At 42.3% G+C, this 24,977-nt stretch overlaps 1 protein-coding gene across 1 annotated transcript; it reads left to right on the top strand.

Annotated features, from left to right (window-relative positions):
- Positions 1–7,174: 7,174 nt before the first annotated feature.
- Positions 7,175–20,858, top strand: draxinb (dorsal inhibitory axon guidance protein b). Its single transcript, XM_018750598.2, has 7 exons — positions 7,175–7,313; positions 17,846–18,320; positions 18,664–18,869; positions 19,180–19,312; positions 19,668–19,760; positions 20,329–20,418; positions 20,744–20,858. Exons 2-7 carry the CDS (start codon positions 17,864–17,866, stop codon positions 20,854–20,856), a joined length of 1,092 nt encoding a protein of 363 aa, XP_018606114.2. The 5' UTR covers positions 7,175–7,313; positions 17,846–17,863; the 3' UTR covers positions 20,857–20,858.
- Positions 20,859–24,977: the final 4,119 nt, after the last annotated feature.

Here is a 24,977-nt window from a genome sequence, read left to right as displayed (position 1 = left end):
TACTCCCGCTGCTCCCGGGAGGCCCTGCGCCTCTTTCCGGAGCCGGCGGACGACGTGGCCCCTCTGTGCTGTCGGCAGTGACCCCGGGGAGCCCCGCTGTGGGGTCGGAGGTCACGAGGCCTATTGTCCACCACAGGGGACTCCACCTCTCCGGCAACTCCGCGCTCAAACCCACGGCACGGGTTCGACCCGGGTGCCTCCGCCGCTCGTGCTCCCGGGAAAAGGTGCAATATGTGTCTCAAAAAATTAGACTAGTCGGTTTCCTGTTCATTTTTTTGCTTGGATGCAAAGTGGTGCTTTTACTGGTCGTCTCCGCTCAAGTCTTTTGTAAAGACAGATTAGCGTTTCTTACGGATTCTGTACATTATTTATGATGCCGCTCGATTTATTGTTGCACTGTACCTTTATAGAATCACAGTTCTCTGTTACAGAGAAACTCGGTTTACATTTGGGTTCATACTAATGTGCTGAATTGAAAATGAAAGCAATGCTGCTAAATGAGACATTTTCCTTTATAAAAAGGGATCGTATTTTGGTGTATGCCAATGCATATCTTTTTTTTTTTCCTCTCCTATGAAAAGCTTAGGTCATACTTTGTTTAGTTTTTAAACAGTGCGTATTCATAAAATAACGTAGAACTGTTTAGTGGTAATGAACTGTTGAATTAAGCGAAAAAATAAAGCATTTTGAAATTCGAGCCTGTTGTTGGATGTCTTAATTCAGTTCAGTTTAATAACTAAAGAATCTGAGGAACATCAGAGGTACTGCCTATAAAATGAATGTCTAATTACAGTGTGATATCACTTTACAGTATATATATATATATATATGTATATTTATTTATCAGACGTGGCAGGCAGTAAGAGATATTTTTAAAATCTCTAAAGCTACTTTCTCTGTCTAAGAATTTTGGGCTCCTATGAAATATTCACAGAAAAAGCTGTGCAGTTCATAAATCAATACAAAGTGACTTGACTTTAACCTTTTACATGTAAGAACATTTAAGATATCAGATGCCTGTCCTATGGTACCACTGCTGGTGTAAGGTAACTGAAGCACTGTGGTCCACTCTAAATTACTGTTAGTAAAATTATTATGAGTCAAATGTGGAATCCAAGCTGGATTCCCACCTCCTCTTTACATTTATTTATTTAGCAGACACTTTTCTCCAAAGCGACTTCCAATGAACTCTATGTAGTGTTATGAGCCCACACACCTTATTCACCAAGATGACTCACACTGCTAGATACACTACTTACAATGGGTCACTCATCCATACATCAGTGGAACACACTCTCTCTGTCACTCACACACTATGGGTGAACCTGAACAGAATGTCTTTGGAATGTGGGGGGAAACCAGAGCACCCACAGGAAACCCATGCAGACAAGGGGAGAACATGCAAACTCCACACAGACTGAAGAGGGATAGAACCCACAGTCTCTTGCAACACCCAGGCACCATGAGACAGCAGCTCTACTTGCCATGCCACCATGCAAGCCTCTCCTTGAGCAAGGTCCCTACCCTGAACTGATGCAGTAAAAATTACCAGCTCTGTAAAGGAGTAAATCATTGCAACTAGACTAACATTTTGACAAGTTGGAGAAAAACATGAACTTCAACAACAAATAAAATAAATAATTTGGAGAGGGTCATGCTGGTGTCTGTGAACTGTTAAAAACATGTTCCCTCCCCAGTGATTTTAACTATCAGTTACACAGATGTAGTTTTACATGCCAGTTTGTATTTGCTCTGTACAGCAGATTCAGAAATTGGCCACTAGATGTCACTGTTGCTCAATACACAATCTCTTCATCATTTAAACAAAGGGAAATAAGGTTTTGGTTTTTGAGTAATTTTACTGTTGCAATGATCCCTTTATGTATGAAAATGTAAAAACAAAAAAGTAGATTTTACCAAACCACCTGTTCTCAGTTTTGATGCCTGAGCAACACTTTACTGTCAGATTATTCTTTGAACAGACAGCCGCAGGTAGGTTACCGGACAAGAAAACTGCTCCGAACAAAGAGTTCACATGAAAATCAAGTAATTTCTAAATTCTAAGATCATTACACACTTACTTAGTCTTTGGAGAATTTCCTCATCCTGTCAGATCTTGTTAGATACATGTGCACATTAATCCTTACATGTTTAATATTATCACAAGGAATTGTATTTTATAACCACAGGAGATACATTGTTATTAGGCTTATAGTCTTAGTCTTATATTATTCTTAATAACAGTTCTGTATGATAGTTTTCTCTCCACATTTCTTCATTGCACAGCCTCTAGAAAAGCACTAGGGGCTGATGGCCTTACAACGCGTACGATGGCTCAGTGTTTCCCAACAGCTGTTCCATTGAGAAGAATCACTCTTTAATTCGTTTTTATTGCCACTTCTCCGAGAAGTGCTCCACCACCTCGGGGGTCAATATTCGTGCCTGATGCTGGGTTCGAGCTTTCCAGATAACGTCAAGTCGAAATAGAAGTCCACCAAACATTGTCCTGCAGCCAGTACTGAGGTGTATTACTTTTGACTGCTGAATTTTTACTGATGATCAGAATTACTCTCAAACATGAACATGAACTGTTTTGTTTACTATGCACACGTTTCCGCAAAACCTCAGCAATGTAAGGAATGGCTTGGGGAGGAGTTCACCATGACCTTGCAGGGACTCGTAAGTGACGCTAGTTTTTGGTACTGTGTGGTGGTGGGGGAGTCATGGTCCAAACCATGTCCAGACATCCAGCCTGACATTCCCATTTTTAAATTGATTTGCAGAGATTTAAAATGCAGCCTCCATCCATTTCAATGCCTCAATCGACTGGCAAAACACAGATGTGACCTATAGCATCATAAGTGATTTCGATAATTGTTAGAGATATTTTTATTTACGCATTTATTTATCTTGCACATCTAGGCGGCTTCATGACAGTGAGCTCTTCACGTGCTTCTTCACAAAGAGAGAACAGAGAGCTGCTTGCATCCTAATTGAATGTGGCTCTAATTTCTGAAATGTCCCTCAGGGTTCAGAAAGCTGAGAAGCTCCTGCGATAAAAAAATCAGTTTATTTCCCCTCTTTGTATTTCACTGATATTAAAATTAAAAAGTCTTCATTTTTAAATAACTGTGATTTGGCCTGCTGAGGTTGTATTGCTTTTCGGAAGCCAAGAAAAGTTAATTGAAGTGCTTGTCATAATGTCCCAGATGTTCCCTGGACATTTTCGAGAGCCGCATTACGCTCCTCCCACAGTGAGATTTCTCATCCGAAACAGTCGCCACTTTCATAAAGCTGTCATTTCTCATTCTCGGGTTCGGTCTTAATGTGAAGGAAATTGCACTATAAACGGGAAATATGGCAGCGCCTTCACAGTTAAATATATTTGGGCATCATTTCTCACACCTGTGACCTGCTTTGATTTAAAAACCGGATTTTGAATCTCTGACAGTCTGTGGGTTTGATCTTTTGACAATGTCACCCCTTCCATGTGTGGCCCCTGTATACGTCATCAAACGGGAGCACTTTCAGCTCCCCCTGCAATTAGAGATGTACCCAGAATTAGAGAATAAGACCTCATTAGGGAACCTGCTTTAAGCTAATGAGACACTGCCATGGTGGATAAATGATTGAATCCCATTGGAAGGGCCTCTAATAAGGGGGCGGGACTACAGACCCCTGGGGGTGGATCGCCTCTCATTTTCATAGCAATGGAGCTGGACTTGATTGTCTCCGCTGCATTTTGCAGTAATTGAGTAATGAATAACGTGGACATATCATCTGAGCAGGAAATTCCCCCCAGTAAATGGCACTTAAGAGGCGAGACCTTCACTGGAATAATAATTAGCCGAGCAATTGACTAAGGGATATATAAATGTGTAAGGTCTGGGAATAACAATTGCTATTTCAGCGCCTCATTTCTCTTGAATGATCGTGGCAAAAAAAAAAAAAAAAAAAAAAAAACAATTTCAGACAATTCTAGGGGTTGGTCCATATAAATATCTGCTCCCTGTATCAGTGTCTCTAAGAAATGGTAATACCACCAATCCGTAGATGTACTTTTGCTCGGTCTTATTAGGTTAAATTTAGACTACGTAGGATCAAATTGTCCGTTTAAAATATTTTCTTGTATGATCTGATGAGTTTTGATATTGTACTTTATGCCTAAAATTGTGCATTTGCACCGGTCACTAACACTGACTATACTAGTACATGTATGAGCTTGTAATACTGTATGTACACCAAGAAGCCGAATATTACTACAGCGCACCATCAGAACTACATCCCCAGTCGTTAATTAAACAATTACATTGCAAACAATCAGAAATAAGTCACGGGCTTGAGAGTGCAAAATTAATAACATTTTGTCACGAAACAGCTTCACAGCTGGGCCACATAAATAAACGTATGTTCTTGGAGCGTCAGAATTGGGACGCAGTTAAATGGGCCAATAATATGGCCCAAAATAGAGCTCTAATTTGGATTATTATAGGGCACTTAAGAAAATAAATAAGTGATGCATTCTGGGAACATTCTGCACGTTAATCTATCAAGCCGTCCACATTAACGCACCATGTTACTGTTTATCGGATAAACAGGCCTGCAGGGACACCCAAAAAAAGACTGCGTCAGCAGTGTGACAGAACCACAGGAGCTCCCCGTTCTTGAAGGATCCGTTTATTATACGTGAATATGTTATGTTATTATAAATGAACACGCATGGCTAATGTCCATTACATTGATCTGCATGTCCCGACACCCTTGGTTATTAAGCACGAAGCACAAGGACGTGTCCTGCCTTTGTTCGGGGAGGAGGGGGGACAATTACACCAGAGCATGCAATTAAATGCTGGCAGGGCATCCTGGTGCACATGCCTGCTGGCGTTGCATACGTGTGATTTATTACCTGCAGCTCTGGGGCTACCTGTGCCCCCCCCCAGAGATTACTGTATATGTGGAGCTGCTGGCACGTGCGTATGAACCCTGGTTCTGAGGCTCCCTATCCTCCTGATAATGGCATTAGGGGTAAAGCCAGAGTCGCTGAAGGGACTTACACACCACAGAGACAGTTCGAGAGTTTTGTCCCGTATATCATGTTGCTGAGCTCATTCCCCTACGTGGGCAAATCTCACCAACAGAAGTGAGTCTGACATCTCAAAAAAAAAAAAAATTTCTTTGATTCATAATTATTCACATTTAAAGTTGTTAACTTGGAAGAAATAATCTGGGATAGTCATCACAGCTCATGGGCTTGGACATGGGGTCAAATCCATGGAGTGGAGTTTGCATGTTCTTGCTTTGTTTCTTTTGGTCTCCTCAGGGTGCTCTGGTTTCTTCCAAACACCTGTTCCAGACTAACTTGAGCCTGTAGACTGCCCATAGTGTGTGTGTGTGTGTGTGTGTGTGTGTGTGTGTGTGTGTGTGTGTGTGAATCAATGAGTGTGTGATTGCCTTGAGATGGACTGTTGTCCCATCCAGGAAGTACTCAATCTCGCACCCTATACTTCTGTGATGGGCTCTGCACCACCGCAGCTCTGCACTGGATGTGCAAAGGATATGGGACTTATAATGGATCAATGATTTACTCTTATTGATACCGTATAAGGCCTGACAGTAAATGTAGGTCCTATTGCAAGTGTGAGGATAAATATTTACATTTATTCATTTAGCTGACGCTTTTCTCCGAGCAATTTACAATGTTAAGGTCACAGTTCTTTACCCATTGACACAGCTGGGTAATATTTCTGGAGTAATTTAGGTAAAGTACATTGCTCAAGGGTACTACAGGAAGAGGTGGGAATCAAATCTGCAACCTTTGGATCCAAAGGCAGTAACTCTAACCACCTGCAACCTAACGCTAACCTGCGCTACTAGCTGCCCCATTATTGTGCTCGACGATGCACATGCAGCCCTTCCCTTCGGATATTTTTGGCTTTGCTCAGTATCTTTACACCTTTGCTCAGGTGCTGCATTATACACTGCATAATGCAGTCTGTAATGTAGTGTATAACACACACACACACACTTTCTGAACCGCTTGTCCCATATGGGGTCGCGGGGAACCGGAGCCTAACCCAGCAACTCAGGGCGTAAGGCTGGAGGAGGAGGGGACACACCCAGGACGGGACGCCAGTCCAACCCACTGCGCCACCGCACCCCCCATGTTTAGTTCAGTGTGTAATGTGCTGTGTAATGTGCTATATAATACAGTGTATAATGTGGAGTATAATGCAGTGTGTAATGTGGCACGTAACAGGCGGCACGGTGGCACAGCAAGTAGTGCTGCTGTCTCGCAGTGCCTGGGGGATGCGAGAGGGTATGGGTTCAGTCTGTGTGGAGTTTGCATGTTCTCCCTGTGTCTGTGTGGGTTTCCTCTGGGTGCTCTGGTTTCCTCCCACAGTCCAAAGACATGCTGTTCAGGTTCACCCACAGTGTGAAAGTGACAGAGAGAGTGTGTTCCACTGATGTATGGATGAGTGACCCAGTGTAAGAAGTGTATCTAGCAGTGTAAGTCACCGCGGTGAATAAGGTGTGTGGGCTGATAGTAACACTACATAGAGTTCATTGGAAGTCGCTTTGGAGAAAAGCATCTGCTAAGTATGTAATAAATACTGTAATGCAGTGTATAACAGCTGCTACTCTCAGTGTACAGGCTGACAGGCAGCACTAGAGCAATGAGAGGTGTGCTGCCCCACTGGGAGCTCCTGTTTGTCCCCTCATTTTCCTTACGCCAGTTATGCACCTAATTTAGAACCAAGGGGGTATTTTAATTCATCCTCTATTCCTGCTCCTATCACTTTTCATAAGGATTTGTCTGCTTTTGTGAGGCACTGAGGCGCACAGTTATTATGTTGCAGTGGCACTTACCTGTACAGGAGGAGATGGACACTGAAATCACCCACCCACATGCGCACTTTGGCCGCTCTCCCCAAAGCACACAGTGTGCGGACAGTGTGTGTTATGGTCATTTTTCACCATTAAAATGCACCGAGCACCTTAATTAAACAACCTTTGTTTGTGTGCGCGTGCATCTTTTGTTCGCTTTTCGCAAGCTGAAGCCATTGATGCGCGCGCGCGCGCGCACGCACACACACACACGCGCACACACACGCGCACATCCACTGATCCAGCTCCTCTGAGGCACAAGGCAGTTAAAACTTCCCACCCAGCGAACCACCCGCATCACACTCCTCACACACTCATCATCCTCATACTCTTCAGCCCGACTCCTCTTTCTTTACCACACTGGATGTGCGGTAAAATTCCATTGATTCTGGAAAATTACAAAGATACTCAAGATCAGGACAATAAGGGTAAGGAGCATTTGGATACTTTCAGACCCTTTTGCGCTTTATTATTATTATTATTATTATTGTTGTTGTTGTTGTTGTTGTTGTTGTTGTTTCTTTAGTCACTGACAGCAACCGCTGCGACCTGAGCGCTGTTTTTAATAACAAACACAGACGAGTAAGTAACAATAGTAACAAACCAGGTAAAAACATCGCAAGGAGAGTCCAGTGTCACTAAGTTGGACGGGGTCCGATTTACCACACTTTGAAAAACCTGTATAGTTAAAATGAACGGCTCAACATTAAATGATCTCTGCGCCGTAATTGTTTATGTGCCGTTATTAATTATTAATCACGGTCACCTTTATTATTGGTGTTGTCTGAACCGACAGGATGTCTTTTTTTAACAGTTACTGGGAAACCAACTTGCTGTGTCTAATATTATCTCATATAATATAATGACCTGATCCTGAAGGTGAATTTATTATTATTATTGTTATTATTATTATTATTAGCAGTGATGTGATGACAGGTGTAAAACAGGTATGTTTACCACAACAGTGCTGTAACTTGCCATGCAGATACAGGCGGATTCCGTTGTACTGTCCCCCCCCTACACGTTGCTCTTTTCCCATCTACACCAGCGTCCTGTCCTGGGACCCCCAGTACTACGGTCCACCAGCAGTAATCTCCCGTGGCTGGTAATTCTAGAGCATGGTACTCACCTGGAGTTACTGCTGTGAAATACCTGGCTATGCTGTACAATTGGGTCCGATGCTGTGTTTCACCTCAGACGTTCAGTGAGCAACCACCATGTAGCTCTTCAGCTCTTCTCTGCTTGTCTCCATCATGTACCCCAGGCAATCATGTTCTTGGGTTTACAGTACAGTACTTTATTGTAGAGCATAAACTGTAAGCACCGGTCAGCCTATGCAGAGGTGGTTTGTGACCCGAAGGATGTGGGTTCGAGTCCCAGCCATGTCCCTGATGTCAGTGAAGAACGTATAAAATATTATTTCCAGGGGAAACCTGTAAATGACTAAAATGAATGTCTGCTGAACCACTTTGTTGCTATATTACCAAGTGGTGCTCATGTAGACACTGAAACAATGGAAAGTCAAAACTCACATTCCAGAGAGATGAAATGAACAGCTGCCTCTATGAAAAATCATGTATTTTTTTGCTGAAAGCTTTCTATAAAGCACCTGATGTTTCCAAACACTGTTTGCAGCTGAGCTGACGCTTTCTCCTAGAAATTCCCTGCTAACTTTCTGCAGGGTGAATATGATGTCGAATGACAAGATAGGGGGGAAATGCTGGTTCAGGATATGTTTTAACTTAACTTCAAATTCAGTGCAGGTTGAATTACAAACAAAACCAAATTTTTATTCTATTGGCACTGCTTTTACTGGTGTTGTTCCAGTTTTACATAAAAAAATGTGATTTGAAATCTACATTAACTGCATCTGTAATGATATATGCCACTGACTGATTAGTGAACAAGCTGAGATTTTAACCAGCAAGGAATACCTTATTTATAACTAATTTTGGTAATTGTTCTATTCCTGAACGCAAGTACTCAGAGCTGCTAATGGGCCAATTCCAATCACTAGAAACTGGAAAAAAAGAGGCAAGTGTGCGCTTCCTTGCCACCATGAACACCATTTAAAACATTATTACTCTTATTAAACACAATCTACAGTACTAGTTCTTAAAGATCAGTCCAAATGTGTCCTTTAAAAAAAAAAATTATCCATCGTATTAATATGCATCTTACTTCAAAAACAAGAAGAAAAACCTTTTGTAATTCTAATTTCCGCTTGCTTAATTTAGACAGAACTCACCTCAGGGAGTCGTTTTTGTGCAGATTCACAGCAAGAGTTCATGCAATTAAACATGAATATAAAGGAGATATTAATGTCTTCCTGGTAGTCATTAGCCAAAACGTGCTGATTAAATATAAAACAAATATCTCGATTTCACACAGAGGTCTCAGCTTTTGGGTTTGAATTTTATGGAAGTACTCGTAGAACTGGGCACAATTTTCTCTCCTGTATCAGAAAAATGTAGAATTTATTTTTCCTTCTCTGCTGTATGCTAAGCAATGTACTAAAATAATGCTGTACATAAAATTATATGGAGGAAAAACTTTATAAATTAGAATCTGAAATATTTCTTATGTACCTTCATGGAAATGTAATGAAACTGCAATTTGTAAAAAGCATCTTTCAAACAGCTAAATAATGTGTTTATTCTTTTTCGAACACAGTGAAATCTGTAGTAGAATTGACTCTTAGAGACTTGAATGACATTAGTTCATCATCTGAAATCCAAAGTAATCCTCTCTGCGTAGCACTGGACAGCAGAACTCCAATCTGAATTCTGATCAAGAGGTTGTTTGTTTAAGTCCCATTCAGTTGCACCCTTGACCATTTTGAGCACTTTATCCTGAATTTCTTTGCTCAAAGTCTCATGGTAACAATTGGAATTCCTGGAAGCTTTCTAACGCAAAGCTTAATAAAGTTTAAAAACGACATGGCAGCAAATCTTCACACTGATACAACGGTACATGTGTGGCTCTTGCCTCATAATATTGTAAAGCAAGGGGTCTCCTGCCCTCACCTTGCTGACCTGACCTGATCAGATCAAAAATCTTCCCTCCGTTGTCAGTAACCACTTGTCCAATGCAGGGTCGTGAGGGTCCAGAGCATAGGGCATGAGGCAAAATATTTCCTGGATGGGGCACCAGTCCGTCACTGGGCTCTCACACACCCTCATTCAATATGGAAAACTTAAGCCTTACCACTCAACATGAAACGTACACCACTGGACTGTGGGAGGAAACCAGAGCACCTGGAAGAAACCTACACAAACATGTACACTTGACATAGAGTGAGCCAGGTTCAAACCCAAGTCTGAACCCACAGGCCAGTTACTGTGAGGCACCAATGCTACCCACGATGCCACCATGCTGCCTGTTGTGTCAGATTTCTTTTCCTCAACTGGCTTTTTCATCACTTTTCTCCAAACTGTGGGGAAAAAAGTCTAGGTATTTTTACTCTTATAGTTATGTCAGATGAACTGCTACGGCACTAGGAGCTGCTTGGAAACATTGCACGAAATAATGTGAAGCAAATTTTGTATTTTTCAAAGAAAAATATAATAAAGGAAGCACTTGAAAAGCACACACACTGGCTGAAGCTGCTCGTCCCATGTGGTGTCGCGGTGAGCCGGAGCCTAACCCGGCAACGCAGGGCGTAGGGCAGGAGGGGGAGGGGACACACCCAGGACGGGATGCCAGTCCATTACAGGGCACCCCAAGTGGGACTCGAACCCCAGACCCACCGGAGAGCAGGACCCGGCCAAAACCGCTGCATCACCACGCCCCTCAACTTAAAAATTACTTCAAAAATATAATATTTATTCAGTATTTCAAGCTTTGTACCCAAAAAAACCATGGTGTGCTGCCAATCACTCTCTCTCCACAACTGAGCCATGGTTTACCAGTGTACAAGTGTGGTGATGCCTTAATGTCAGGCGTCTCATTACATCTTGCCTGTGGCTGGTTCTCCCCCAGCTTTGAGCTCTTATTACATATTATTAGCAAAGCAATTACAACTGCTTTTCTTTTTCTCTCAGTGTCATTATAATGATATACTTCAAGAGGCTCAAGGGATCCCCTGTCTTTGCATGGATTCATGTATAGTCCAGATGTACCGATCTCATCTCCTAGTCCACTTCCTCAGCAGAACCACAGCTTCCCTTATAGCCACTTTCCACAGTGAAACACCCATGCACTTTCACATCGAAAGCGCCCATGTCACCTGAAAAGCTACAATTTCACACAATATCAAGGTGTTGCCTTCCTGAACAGCCCTTGATGAGGTGAATAATCATAAATCAAACATTTAATTACATTCCTTTCAATGGTAAAAATCTTTGTGTTCCTGAGACCAAAAGTTGACACCTATTTACGCTAAAATATAACCATGTTAACACATGTTAAAATGGACACATTTATTTCTGTAGTTACCATTAGTCATCGTAACACAACATAACAAAGCAATTACTCTTCATTACTTACTTTATAATAATGCTTGGCTGTCTACCAAACAAAAACAAAACACACACACACACACACAGAAAATATATAAACATATATAGGGTGAGATATACATACATAGAGGGGGGCACAGGGGGTTGGACTGGGTCCTGCTCTCCGGTGGGTCTGGGGTTCGAGTCCTGCTTGGGGTGCCTTGCGACGGACTGGCATCCCGTCCTGGGTGTGTCCCATCCCCCTCCAGCCTAACGCCCTGTGTTGCCGGGTTAGGCTCCGGGTCCCTGCGACCCCATATGGGACAAGTGGTTCAGGCAATGTGTGTGTACATATATATATGTATGGTAAAAATTAATTATATATGAGATTATATATCTTATTTTCAGCATTTCAGTATTGATGCAAAAAACAGAAGAGTAAAGACAAAGGGCAAAAGAAATCAATGCAAATTGATTCATGCTCAGAACAACAAAATCTGAATTTTGAATTTTGATATGTGATCCATTTATAAAATCCCTTCCAATACAGAAATTAAATGTTTCTCCTCTCAAAATTGGGAACAATTGGGTGCATATCCATATTTCAGTGCATCGAAAACTAATTTCGAAGTGAAACATTCAAATAGGAGCACCAACTTTGTGTTATTATTTCTATTTCTCTTATCCATCTTTTGTTTCAAAGTTATTTCACATCTCAAATGCTAGATTAATCCTTCCACATGCTTAGTCCCTTTTTACTTAACAGGACGAGTTGACCCAACTGAGTAAACTGCTGGACTTACTCTTCTTAGACAGCCATGTCAGTCTGGAAGGCAGAAGTATTATTTTATTTGCATATTTTTCACATTATTTCTTTGAAATGCCAGTCGACACGCAAATCCCTCATCTTTTATTTACTATAACACATTATGGGGCTACGGGAATGTTTTGCATAGAATACGCTTGTTGTCTAATCCGCATCATCAAAGGCTGACATTACATTGTAATCTCTGCCTACTTAATGTAACTGAGAGCACAAGGGTTTCATCCGTGGGCTTTCCAACACCAAATCATTCTGCTGGTACAGTTATCCTGCATGCATCATCAAAGACTGCTTGGTTATACCCCATTCCTAATTTCATTTCCCTTAAGTTCATTTCGAAACTACATCGGCTTTGTCGGCACTGCAAAGCAAAGCTTGCTTTGCAAATTAGTCGCGCCCGTCTCCCTGTATGTCAGATTCGCTGGGTGTGAAATCCTATTTTTTCTCAGCTTAGTGTAGCTGTGTGTTCGGGACGGAGTCTGTTTGAACCTAAACCACATGCTCATGCAGGTTTCCTCCGTGGGCCTCGGGCTGGAGTGGCTTTGGCAAGCGTGTCTCATGCGGCTTGTGGACCTTCCAGAGGGTACATGCTGGGAATCAATTAGGTCTATACCAAGTGTATTCTTCTGGTGCCCCCATCCCACCCTGGCAATGATGGGACCAGATGCTTCTGGAGATCGCTGCCATCAGCAGGTGGGTTGGCACAGTCACACAACCCCCCGATGGCCACCTTAAATCTCCCTCCTGCTCAAGCAGACAATGGCCACAGGCCTTCACTGCCAGTCATAGGGTTGCTCTCTACCCCCCAGGAGTTTCTAATTGTTCATGTGAAAAATCTCATTATTTCTCACGGCCCCCAGGTCTCCCCTGCCAGCATCCTGAGCTCCCTATCCGGTTAGCCCCTCACCCTATTTCATGCACACCTCTCCCGGCTCTCAGATCACTGCCGCACTATGACAGGATCTTATTATGTTCCATTTCATTCCACGGGTGGCCTGACTTACCTTGACTTCCTGGTGTATGAGTAATGAAAAATGGCTTGTCCTGTTAAACCTGTTTTAAACTCATCCTTATTTGAGGACTTGGAAATGGGAATGTCATCATTGCTCCGGATACACACTCCCGTAGTGTTTGAAAATGCCAGGGGTTGGCTGGTATCCTCACGGTCATGTAAAGGACTGAGGATAAGTATTAAATTAGTTTCTTCATTTGGTTCTCAAAAGAGAGTTGTACCCTGGTTTACATTCGGCTTTCTTGGTGGCTGATGTTCCCCGATGTCCGATGTGCCTCACTGGAGTGTTGTGAGAGGTCACCTGTAAAGAGGTTGCAAGGCTGCTGCTGCCTTCATGGTTCAGGGTCTTCTCCCCAAAGCTTGTGGTGGGAACACTCGATGATCCCCTGACCCCCTCGATCCCCAGTCCACCCCTCTCCATCCCCAGCCCTAACTTGGGGGGAATGGTGTGATTACACATCCTGTTCCATTAGGGCTGTCATCCTTCAAACGAAGTGATCTTCTGAGAGATGCAAAGAAGGTGCTGTAAGCCCAGGATAATGTGTCTCGCGGTGAAAAACATGTAATGGAACGACAAATCAATTAGCACCGATCGATATCAACTGTCTAGTTTGAGTACTTTATAACACAGTAGTAATCAAAACTATGAAAAGCTGCTGGGATATCTGAACTAATGGAAGAAAAACAGTGGTATTTTTTCTTGGGGTAATTGAATTAGTTTTGTATTTATATATAATATGAATTATTATATATAGTATATGTTAGGTTTTGTGTTTTATAAATCGATTTTTAGTACAACACCCATTGAACATAATTCTTTGACAAAACCTACAATATATGCTTAACAGGAAGTCCGTCTGGTCTGTTCTGGAATTTTTGTACAATATCTCAAACTTCGGCACAGTGCAGGAACTCAACTCTTGATTCCTTGGAACTTTGAGTACTAGAGTCAGAAAAGGCCCTTTTATTACGGATCTCTTGGAAAAATTCCTGGAACGCTGAGCTGAACAGGACAATTTCAGTCCCAAACTCAGTGTTAATGAAGTGTTGTTGCGTGCCCTTCCAGACAACACATATTACACTCATTCATTTAGCTGATACTTTTCACCAGAGCAACTTACAATGTTGACCTACCTACAAGTATTCACTTGACTATACTGCTGAGTAATTTTACTCAAGCAAAAGTAAGTACCTTGCTAGAGGTGGGATTGAAACCTGCAACCTGCAGGGTCAATGTTAGCAGCACTAACCACTGCAATACCAGCAGATTTAGAGGAGGAGTGCAAGCATCACAGGGACACATGCAGAAGCTAGCATGAACAATACCCTCCTGATGCACAGCAAAAAAAGAGGTTTTCGGACACACAGCCCTGCTTGAAAACTTTCACAAAAAGTGTTCTGTGAGATGTATGTTACTTTGGAGAAGAGTGCGCAGAGCCACCACCTGCTCGCTTGATCCGATCCCGTCATCACTCCTTCAGAACATTTCCCCGCAACTCTCCTCCTTCATCTCTGCAATCATCAACTCCTCACTCTCCTCTGGCTGTTTCCCAGCTGTCTTCAAAACCACGCTAATTTCGCCTCTGTTAAAAAAAAACCCTCCCTGGATCCCAACCTGGTTGAACATTACAGACTGGTCTCTCTCCTTTCCTTCCTGTTTAAAACGCTAGAGCGGGCAATCTGCGATCAACTGTCTGATTTCCTCACCTGGAACCGTCTCCTTGATGGTTATCAGTCTAGTGTCAAAGTTGGTCACTCCACTGAGACGGCCCTTCTGTTGGTGTCTGATGCTCTCCAAGCCGCTAGAGCCGCCTCCCTCTCCTCTCCTCGGTCCTCATCCTCCTTGATCTGTCTGCAGCGTTCGACACTGTCAATCACCGGATTCTACTCTCCTCTCTTAACCAGCTTGGGATCAAAGGTGCAGCGCTAAGATGGGTGAGTCCTACCTCTCTGACAGATCCTATCAGGTGGTCTGGCGGAGCTCTCGTTCTTCTCTTCTGCCTCCCTCAGTTGGTGTTCCACAGGGCTCGGTATTGGGTCCTCTTCTTTTCTTGATCTACACCTCCTCCCTCAGTCCGGTCATAGCCTCCCATGGATTCAAATACCACTGCTATGCTGATGATACCCAGCTCTTCCTTTCCTTTCCACCTGGTGTGTCAGACATCTCCGCAAGCATTGCTGCCTGCCTGTCAGACATCTCTTCATGGATGTATGATCACCACCTCCAACGCAACCTCTCCAAAAGAGAGATTCTTTACCTCCCAGCTGGCCTGTCCTCCTGTCACGACCTGTCGATCAAACTGGACAACTCACTAATTTCGCCTAGCTCCTTTGCTAAGAGTCTGGGAGTAACGATTGATGCGAGTCTATCATTCTCTCAACACATTGAAGCCACAACCCGGTCCTGCAGATACATCCTGCATAATATTCAGATCCATCCCTACCTCACTACTGAGTCCGCCCAACTACTTGTCCAGGCCACGGTGACTTCCCGTCTGGACTACTGCAACTCTCTCCTGTGTGGCCTTCCTGCTAATGCCATCAAACCTCTGCAGCTTCTACAGGATGCTGCTGCATGAGTTGTGTTTAATTTGCCAAAGCGCTCCCATGTATCTCCTCTACTCATTTCTCTGCACTGGCTTCCTATAGCTGCCCGAATCAAATTCAGAACCCTGGTTACTGTGTACAAATGCATCAACAGAACTGCTCCCAGCTATTTACAAGACTTAATCAACTGCTACACCCCAGTCAGGCCCCTTCACTCGTCTACTTCTGTTTGCTTGGTGGTCCTGCTCACGAAAGGTAAAGCTCTGAGGTTCTCGGTTCTGGGTCCGTTGTGGTGGAATAACCTTCCCCTGTCACTCAGAACTGCGGAAACTCTGTTTTCAAGAAGGGTCTGAAAACTCACCTTTTCCAGATCCACTTCGCCCAAGATCTCTCCATTTTATTTACGATGTAACTGTTCACGCATCGTAACTCCATAAGCATCCCCAGATACAACCTTTATTCAGCCACTACTCTGGCATTGTACTTGCTCATTTGTGTATCTTATAATATTTAAAAAAAATGGTGGGAGGGTATCGGGATTTGTCTATCCTGTGTCTTATGCACCAACTCAAACGATGAACCTCAGTGCAGCAAGTGGTAGGGAACAAACTGGGTTTGCTTGAGACTTTCGTTTCTGCAGCTATGTCTCCTTCTCTTAATGTAATGTATAAATTTTACTTTTGCTGAGATGTACGTCGCTTTGGACAAAAGCGTCTGCTAAATGAATAAATGTAAATGTAAATGTAAGTGTCTGTTAAATTAATAAATGTAAATGTAAGTATATGAACCCCTGGTGTCCTTTAGTTTTCCCACAAAATGATAATTTAATGAGAAGCAGTCTTTCTCATCTGACACGAAAGGTGTGTATTGACCAATTCCATATGTTGCTTTAGAGGAAATCATGTGTGTAGTAAAAACATGGAAGTTGTGCAGGTGCTAAAATAAGTGAACCCCAAGTTTCATTGGTTAAACCAAGTAGGTAAATAGAATCAGGTGTGTAAATCAATCATTTATGCATTTTTATAAGTTTATTTCTGGATTTAAGATTTAGATTTGATCTTTAGGGGCCTTGGTGGTGCAGCGGATTTGGCCGAGTCCCGCTCTCTGGCAGGTCTGGCCTTCAAGTCCTGCTTGGGGTCCTTGCAGTGGACTGCTGTCCCATCCTGGGTGTGTCTCCTCCCCCTTCAGCCTCGCGCTCTGTGTTGCTGGGTTAGGCTCCGGCTCACCATGACCCCGCTTAGGACAAGCGGTTGTAGACATTCTGTGTGTGACTTTATGTTTATATTAGTATTTTATACAATGATAATGACCATCCCTATAGGGATCAATATACTTTCATGCAGTACTGCATTTCTAGGATTTGTAACCCAAACAAGTGGCATCATTTAAAAAGCACAGAATGTCACCAGTAAAGTGCATTGGTGCTAATCATTGTAAATTGTAGTTGGAGGGGCATACCTAAAACCATATGTCCACTACAGTGGACAAAAAGAAAAGGTTGTGTCCGAGGAGGATGCCACTCTTTGTAAGGCATGTCCCCAAGTGCAGAAGTAAACCTTACAGACTTCAGGAGGGGAACTGGACTTTTTAATGATAAGTAATTTAAAGGTTTGTGTGTCTAAAACTCTCCAGTGGCCTATGTTGATGATGTATTAAACCATCATGCCATCCTGGGTGAACACCTTATACCGCCTGTTATGCACGCGCTGACATTTCACAACGCTGTGTCGGCACTTCTTACTCCAGTCCATGAGGAAAACAAAATAAAATAAACATACACGCTCCAGATCTGTTCCAACTGTGCACCGTTACCCTGTGTGCCACTGGATGCCTAGACTGAATCCTGCGATTTTTCACAATTTAAAGTTTGAAAAATGCGTTTATTTGAAGTTTGAAAAAAGATTTATGTTACTGGTGACTTATACAGAATGTATTATTCCTCTCATTCCCCGGAACACAGTAACAGCTTAAAGATGATCCGCCTCAAATCCGATGACGTTACAACCAAACGATGGAACTTGAAAATAGTAACATAATAAGGTTAATACCGTTCTAACTCCAGGTGTCTGTAAGTTACTTATGTTTATAAGTAGAGGACCACCAGTAAAACAAAGATGTCTATGTTTCCTCCTCCACTAGGTGGGGCTGTGCGCTGAGATGGCAGCTTTATTCCGGGACCTGGGTCTCCTCCTCCTCCTCACAACTTTGGCTGTTTCCTCCAGCTACGAACCCACATCTCGACTCCCCAAGAAGGGCAAGCTGGCATCGCCTGGCCGTGCCAACACCCTGCAGGCCCTGAACCTGTGGATGCAGCAGGGTTTACACCCCTATAGGCGTAGCAGCAGGGTCAGCGGGGGGCTGCCATCCCGCCACTCATCGAGGCTTCTGTGGGGCAACGAGGATGCTGGGATGGGGCCGGAGGGCCTCGAACCTGTCAAACTGGAAAGAGGCCCTGTAGGAGAGAAGGAGAATGACTTTGGCGCTCGTACCACATTCCACCAACAGGACAACCATGCTCCTGGCAGTGAGGCCGTACCGAAGCACTGGAGACACCAGTTCCGTTCGGGGTACGAGAAACTAATGGACCACAGGGGCCCAGTTCGCCATGGAAAGGGTGAGGCTTCGTGTCTTCAAAATCAACCACATTTGGCCCATTATGCAGTATGGTGGGCCAGCAGGTGGCACAGTGGTTAGAACCACTGCCTTTGGGTTCAAAGCACCGAGGTCTGAATGCTACCTCCTACAGTAGTACCCTTGAGCGAGAATTATTTAGAACTGTTTAATTAGATTGAATTAATAATATGAAAATGATCCAGCTGTATAAATGCCTAAAGAACTATGTATCTTTGGAGAAAAGTGCCACTTGAATGATTATATGGTCATTATTCACTAGTTTCATTGTATCTGAAGAACCTTGCTCACCTCCACATGCTCAGCCCCATTCTATCCTCCTCCAGGAGACCTTGCACAGGTCATGTTGGCTTCTGATCCAAGGGAGGCAGAGATTTTTGAGGACCAGTCCTTGAGGGTGGCCTCCACAGGGAATAACGCTCTGCCCTCAGTGACACCATCCACAGCTGTTGTCAGCTCCAGTATATCCCTGGTAACTACGGTGACGTGCGAGGAACCAAAGGTCCTACCTCAAGTTTCTACAAAACCCCAGGTCAGCAAATGCCACCTGTAGGTACTCTCACCTTAGCTGACCCATTCATATGAGTTGCCGATATATCTCTCAGCCCAAATTGTTCCAGTGCAGTAGCTTATGGGAGACCCTTTGAGTGGGGTAGCATGCCTAGGAGACCACTGGGTAGCCATTACTGGAACCAGTGTAAACAGCTCCAGTAATAATGACCAATGGGGAAGAAATTGTTCATGTCTTAAAAGTCACTTTTGAGAAAATTTACGCTAAAAAAGTAAATGTGTTTTAAGCATTGTGGTAAGTGTGGGATTTGGACGGTGTGGCACCTTTCCAGAAACCACCTGCAGTGCCAGCATCCTGGAAGGCCCAGGGTGAGGTGATGCCTACCCTGGACATGGCCCTCTTTGACTGGACAGACTATGAGGACCTGAGGCCAGCAGACACCTGGCGGGATCCCAGAAAGAAAGGTAGAGCACTCCTGTCGAACTCTCACCTTTGATAACGAACCATCAGCTTTAACAAGAATAAACCTGCTGTTATAATATATCCATAATAGCGTGTTTGCTTTGTGGTGTGACACTTGGCTGATTTATGCCACACCTGAACCTGCGTAAAGCATATTTAGTTTGTGCTCTACCTGTATGGTGAAACAGACATTTATAAATGTAAACAATAATTGTCAATGAAATTATTCAGCCCAAAGACTGCTTCTGCATTATGCATTTTTATTGAACGTGTGCTGCAAGTCGATGCTTGAAGGAGATGTTTGAGTGAACTTTACTCACCACTCTGCTCAACTCCTTCGCTGTGTTTGAAATGTAGACAAGCGTCGCAGTAAGAACCTCAAACCTGGAAACATGACCATGGACAGAGAAGCCATGAAGTTGTGTGATCACCACCTGGACTGCAGGCCAGGTCAGTCTATGGTCTCCATTATCATATAAAAACATAATGCAAATAGGACAATATATTCCATCCATGGCAGTCCTATGGTAAGTCCAGAGGTCTGATGGGTCTAAAGAGATCTGGGTGGCTCTGCATGGGTCTGAGAAAGTCTAGATGTGTCTGGGTGACTTTACATAGGTCTAAGCAGCTCTAGATGGGTCTGTATGGACTTGGGTAGGTCTAGATGAGCCTAGATAGGTCTGTATGGACTTGAGCAAATCTAGATGGGTCTTGATGGGCCTGTATGGACTTGAGCAAATCTAGATGGGTCTATATGGACTTGGGTAGGTCTAGATGGGTCTGTATGGACTTGGGTAGATCTAGATGGCTCTAGATGGGTCTGTATGAATTTGAGCAAATCAGAATGGGTCTTAAGGTCTAGGTGAGTCTGGATTGGTCTGGGCATAACTAGATAGATCTGCAGTGCTTTGGATGGACATGAATAGCTTGGGCGAATCTAGGTGGACCTAGATGGGTCTGGACAGATATGGCCAGGTATAGGCAGGTTGTGCTAAGATGTTTGCTGCTAATCTTCCAGGTTCCTGCTGCGACCTGAGGAATCACGTGTGCACACCACATAACCGTGGGCTCAACAACAAGTGCTACGATGACTGCATGTGTGAGGAAGGTGAGGTTTCCCCTTGGCAGCTTAACATTTCAGCTTCTGGATGGATGAAAGAGAAATAATATGAAGATGTATTTATATTCCTGGTTTTATTCAGCACTTTATAGAAATCTAATGACAAACTGGTGGGTCTAGATGGGTCTGTATTGACTTGGGTAGATGCACTTTACTGCAGGCACACTGATGTTACTCATATTTGACCATGTTTTTTCTAGTATTTAGATTAGTACCACCATTGCTTGGCATCAGTAACTACCCTCTTGGATGTCCACACACCTGGTTTGTTGGGATGTAAATGAGAACCCTTCTTCTCTTCTCTGCTGCTTAGGGTTCCGCTGCTATGCAAAGTTCCACCGGAAACGACGGGTCACGCGGCGAAGGGGCCGTTGTGTGGAGCCTGAGTCAGCCGACCGTGAGCAGGGGGCCTTCATCACCATCTAAGAACTGGGGGATGGATGGTACAGAGGTGGCTGAGCAGAGGGAGAAGACTTACCTCTACAAACAGGCCCAGCCTTGGGGGGGCGGGGGGGGTGTCACCCATGGGATTGGACACATGCTTTCTTTTGATTGATATTCTTGCTTCTTTCAAGATTGCAGCTTTACTGTTATCATGGTGAAAAACTTCACTGGCTCCTCATGTTACAAACATTAAGTTTACAGATTTTCAAACACACAAACATTTTTTCGTGAATATACACACACACACACACACACACACACACACACACTGCCAACAACCACTAGTCTCAAGTGAGGTCCCAGAATGGAACACCAGTCTGCTGCAGAGCACCCCAAGCAGTATCTGAACCCCAGACCCACTACACAGCAAGCCTCAGCTAAACCCACTGCATCACCACACCCCTTACTCCTGAAAATCGAAACTGCTAAATGAATAAATGTAAATGTATAAATGTTACACTTTCATGGACTGGCGTTCCTTCCAGGGTGTCCCTTGGGTTGTATCCTATGATTCTAGGATAGGCTGGTAATGCTGCTAATAAGGTGTGTGGGCTGATAACACTACATAGAGTTCATTGGAAATTGCTTTAGAAAAAAGCATGTGCTAATAAATAAATGTAGGTTCTGGACCTCATTTTTTTACAATTATTCATAATAGATGGATAAAGAAAATAAGTATTATACAGGTACTGCATTTTTTTCATAGCTTTCTCAGATCTTTTTGCAGAAGCTAACCTGTAGATAAATGGAGAGAAGTTCATACCGTACTAAGTGGGTATTATTGATCAGTGATTAGATGGTAAATGTGAGATTGGAGTTGTGAACAAAACTGAGTTACAAACAGAATTCATCTCCTATTTGTGTTTGTGAATTGAAGAGCCAGTGGACACATATTTTTTCAGTTAGGCTTTTTCATTTTAGATTTATTTTAAGAAGAGAGATAGCTTACTTGGTTTTACATTGCACTTGTTTTTCATAGGGTAGTTTGTTCTACTTTTTGTTGTCACTCTATAACCTACCCCTACTACTGTCTGAGGGGTTTATCCAAGAGAAAGCAGTCTTGTTTTCTGCTAGAATGTTAAGAACAAATAGCCATTTTATCTTCTGCTATTTCACTGTGCTGTTGAAATAAAGTCCATCTCCAAGTAAAAAATGGCTGCATTACATTTGGGGGATTAAGGGATGAATCATCTTTCAAATGGCCTGAAAATCACAACGGTCACAGTTTCTAAACACTCGCATCAGTTTTCTTGTATATATATATATATATATATATATATATATATATATATATATATATATATATATATATGTGGAGATCTGAAACACCTGTTTCTTCCCAAGAAGCCATGCCTCACTTCTCAGTCCATTACATCCTCAAATACTATAGGAAACCTCAGTGAGTGCGTTATCAGGTTCTCCAAAATCATACAACAATCAAAAAATCTTAAAATACACTTACTAAAAAGATATGGACATGCTCAAGGTAATTGTTCCTATATAAAATATTAAACATATCAAATCTAAAACTTAAATCTTACACTTAAAACAAGAATAAATTCTTATAATTTACACACCTAATTCCACTTATCTACTTGGTTTAACCAGTGCAGCTTGGGGTTAATTTATTTTTGTGCCTGCACTTCTTCTGTTTTTCTGCTACACGCATGATTTTCTCTAAAAAAACATACAGAATTGTTAATTACACACTTATTATTTCAGATGGGAAAGACTGCTTCTCATTAAATAACAGTTCAATGATGAAACTAAAGGACAAGGGGTTTACATTCTTCCAAGCAGCGCTGTATATCACTGTAACACTTTGCAAAATATTATAATCACAGTTGTGTCTTAGATACCATTTCCCCTTAATTTTACAGACCTGTCAACATGTTGTATGTGTTATTACTTTTAAAGGGAGGACTTGATGCTGGAATATGGAGTATGAAAGGAGTATGCTTGAAAGTTTCATATGTTCTTCTTCTCAGAAATTAAATCAAAGTATGCCTTTGGATCTCATCCTATTGATATATTGTCATGTACAGAAGTAAAGAAATAAATGGCATTGCAGAATGAGGGTGATATCAGATAGAATCCCCACAGCCAATGGCTTATTCATCAACAAACTCATATTCTTTGCATCCTTCCAGCTACTCTAGTCATTCTGCAATTTCCACCGCCCAGGGTTATTGTCTCTTGCAGAGTGCTTTGTGTCTTCACAGCAAGATGAAAACTGAGAAAATTTCACTTAAATAGAATGAACCCAGTGAACATACCCCCCAGGAGCCACAGATCCCCGGGGTATTTCCCAAAATGCTGGGAACATTTTATTGTGATCAGCAGTATTTTACATTAGGGAGTTAATCATTTAATATTGTTCTTTTTTGTACAGCCAGTGCTTTTCACGAGTATAAAAAAATTATATTGCTATAGACGATAATCTTCATACTTCTGTATTATTTTCAATTTCGTCTCCAACTCAACTGTTGCACCCTTGCGAAATGGTTCTCGTTTTCCTTCAAGTGCACGTTTCCCACCATGTGTTGTGAATAATGAAATGTGTAAAAATATGGGAAAAAACACTACACTAACTAGAGGAGATGCATTCACGGCTCAAAACAGGCCAAAACTGGGAAGATGCAGCTTCCTGCCTTGCCTGGCTACACTGACTTGCACTTAATGTATTTCAGATGTTTTGCGTAAAATAAAAGAGCTATCTGTAAATAATGCCGGGAATTTTTTACGGAAATCTGGATTTACGTAAGTCGAATTTATGTCAGTAGAGGGGTGTCTATATATGGGTTCAAGCATTTTTTCCATCAATAACCTTTACTGTTTAAGTCATTTGTTCAATTAAATTGCGGCAATGTAAAATATGTGTGTGGTTTTTAAAATATGGCTGTTTTCAGCATTTTGACTTAGATGAAGATCAGATCACATTCTATGAGTCATTCATGTAGAAGTCCATACACCGCAAAAACTTCAACACTTTATTGTACAACAGTTTGCAAACGGTTCACAAAATTTTTCATAAACTTTTTGGTCAAGTACATTGCAAATTGGAGCAAATTAAATGTTTTGACACAGTAACCTTGCGCTATGATTTTCTTCCGCTTTCTTAATCTTCGTCTACATTAGATGGTTGTAGTGAAGATATTGATCACTGTCTGAATGCAATGGTTATTGATTATATTTCTGTACTACATGTGATTAATTAACTACTGCATGTTAGAATAATGGTGTGTGGCATAAATTAGTTGGCTCCGTTGAGAATACATGCTGCTATAAACAAATAAATTTAATCACAAGAATGACACCGTGCATAAATATGAATGAATAAACCATGAATTATGTATGTCGTTAATGTATGTTATGGCTGAAGCAATGAAAGTAATTAAAAACAATTGATGCAAACACTGACCTGTAACACTACGTGGAGTTCATTTGAAGTCGCTTTGGAGGAAAGCGTCTGCTAAATAAATAAAAGAAAATATAAATGTAAATCCTATGAAAAGATGCTGCATTTTGACTACAGCACATACAAACCTAGGGAACTGAAAACTGAAAATAGCTCTGTCAAATGTGGAACTGATTGCACTCGTGACAAATTAGTGCACATATGCAGTCTACCCAATGTATAAATTCCATCTAACTGAAAATTTAAACATTACAGTTTGAATTGAGACAACAGGTTTTAAATTCCTGCCAAAGGAATGGCAAAAGAAGCATTTGGTTAAAAAAAATAAATAAATAAAAGACAAAAAATCACAGTTATGGTCTGACAAGCTTTGTTCAATTTTATTGTCTTATTCAAAAACTCAAGTTGTCACATGTGGTGATTGACAAACCTGTTGCTAAAGTTGGGAGAAATAGTTTTCAATGCTGGTGTCCCATTATTGCCTCGTAGGGCTGCTGGAAGAATACTACAAGAAGAAACCTTCTTTAGCACAATGCCCACAAGCTCCTAGAAGACCACCATCAGCACATGACTTCTCAACGCGTCACCTCCCTCTTTATCAAAGACTTGTATCAGATGCTCAAAGACAAAGTGAACTGACCCCTGGTGGAGAAAATGAAACTGAAAGAAGAATGAAAACGTATTT

This window comes from Scleropages formosus, chromosome 2 (assembly GCF_900964775.1).
Source record: "Scleropages formosus chromosome 2, fSclFor1.1, whole genome shotgun sequence".
NCBI classification, from domain to species: Eukaryota; Metazoa; Chordata; class Actinopteri; order Osteoglossiformes; family Osteoglossidae; genus Scleropages; species Scleropages formosus.
The sequence above is the reverse complement of the archived record's forward strand: the minus strand, read 5'-3'. Positions and strand labels throughout refer to the sequence as shown.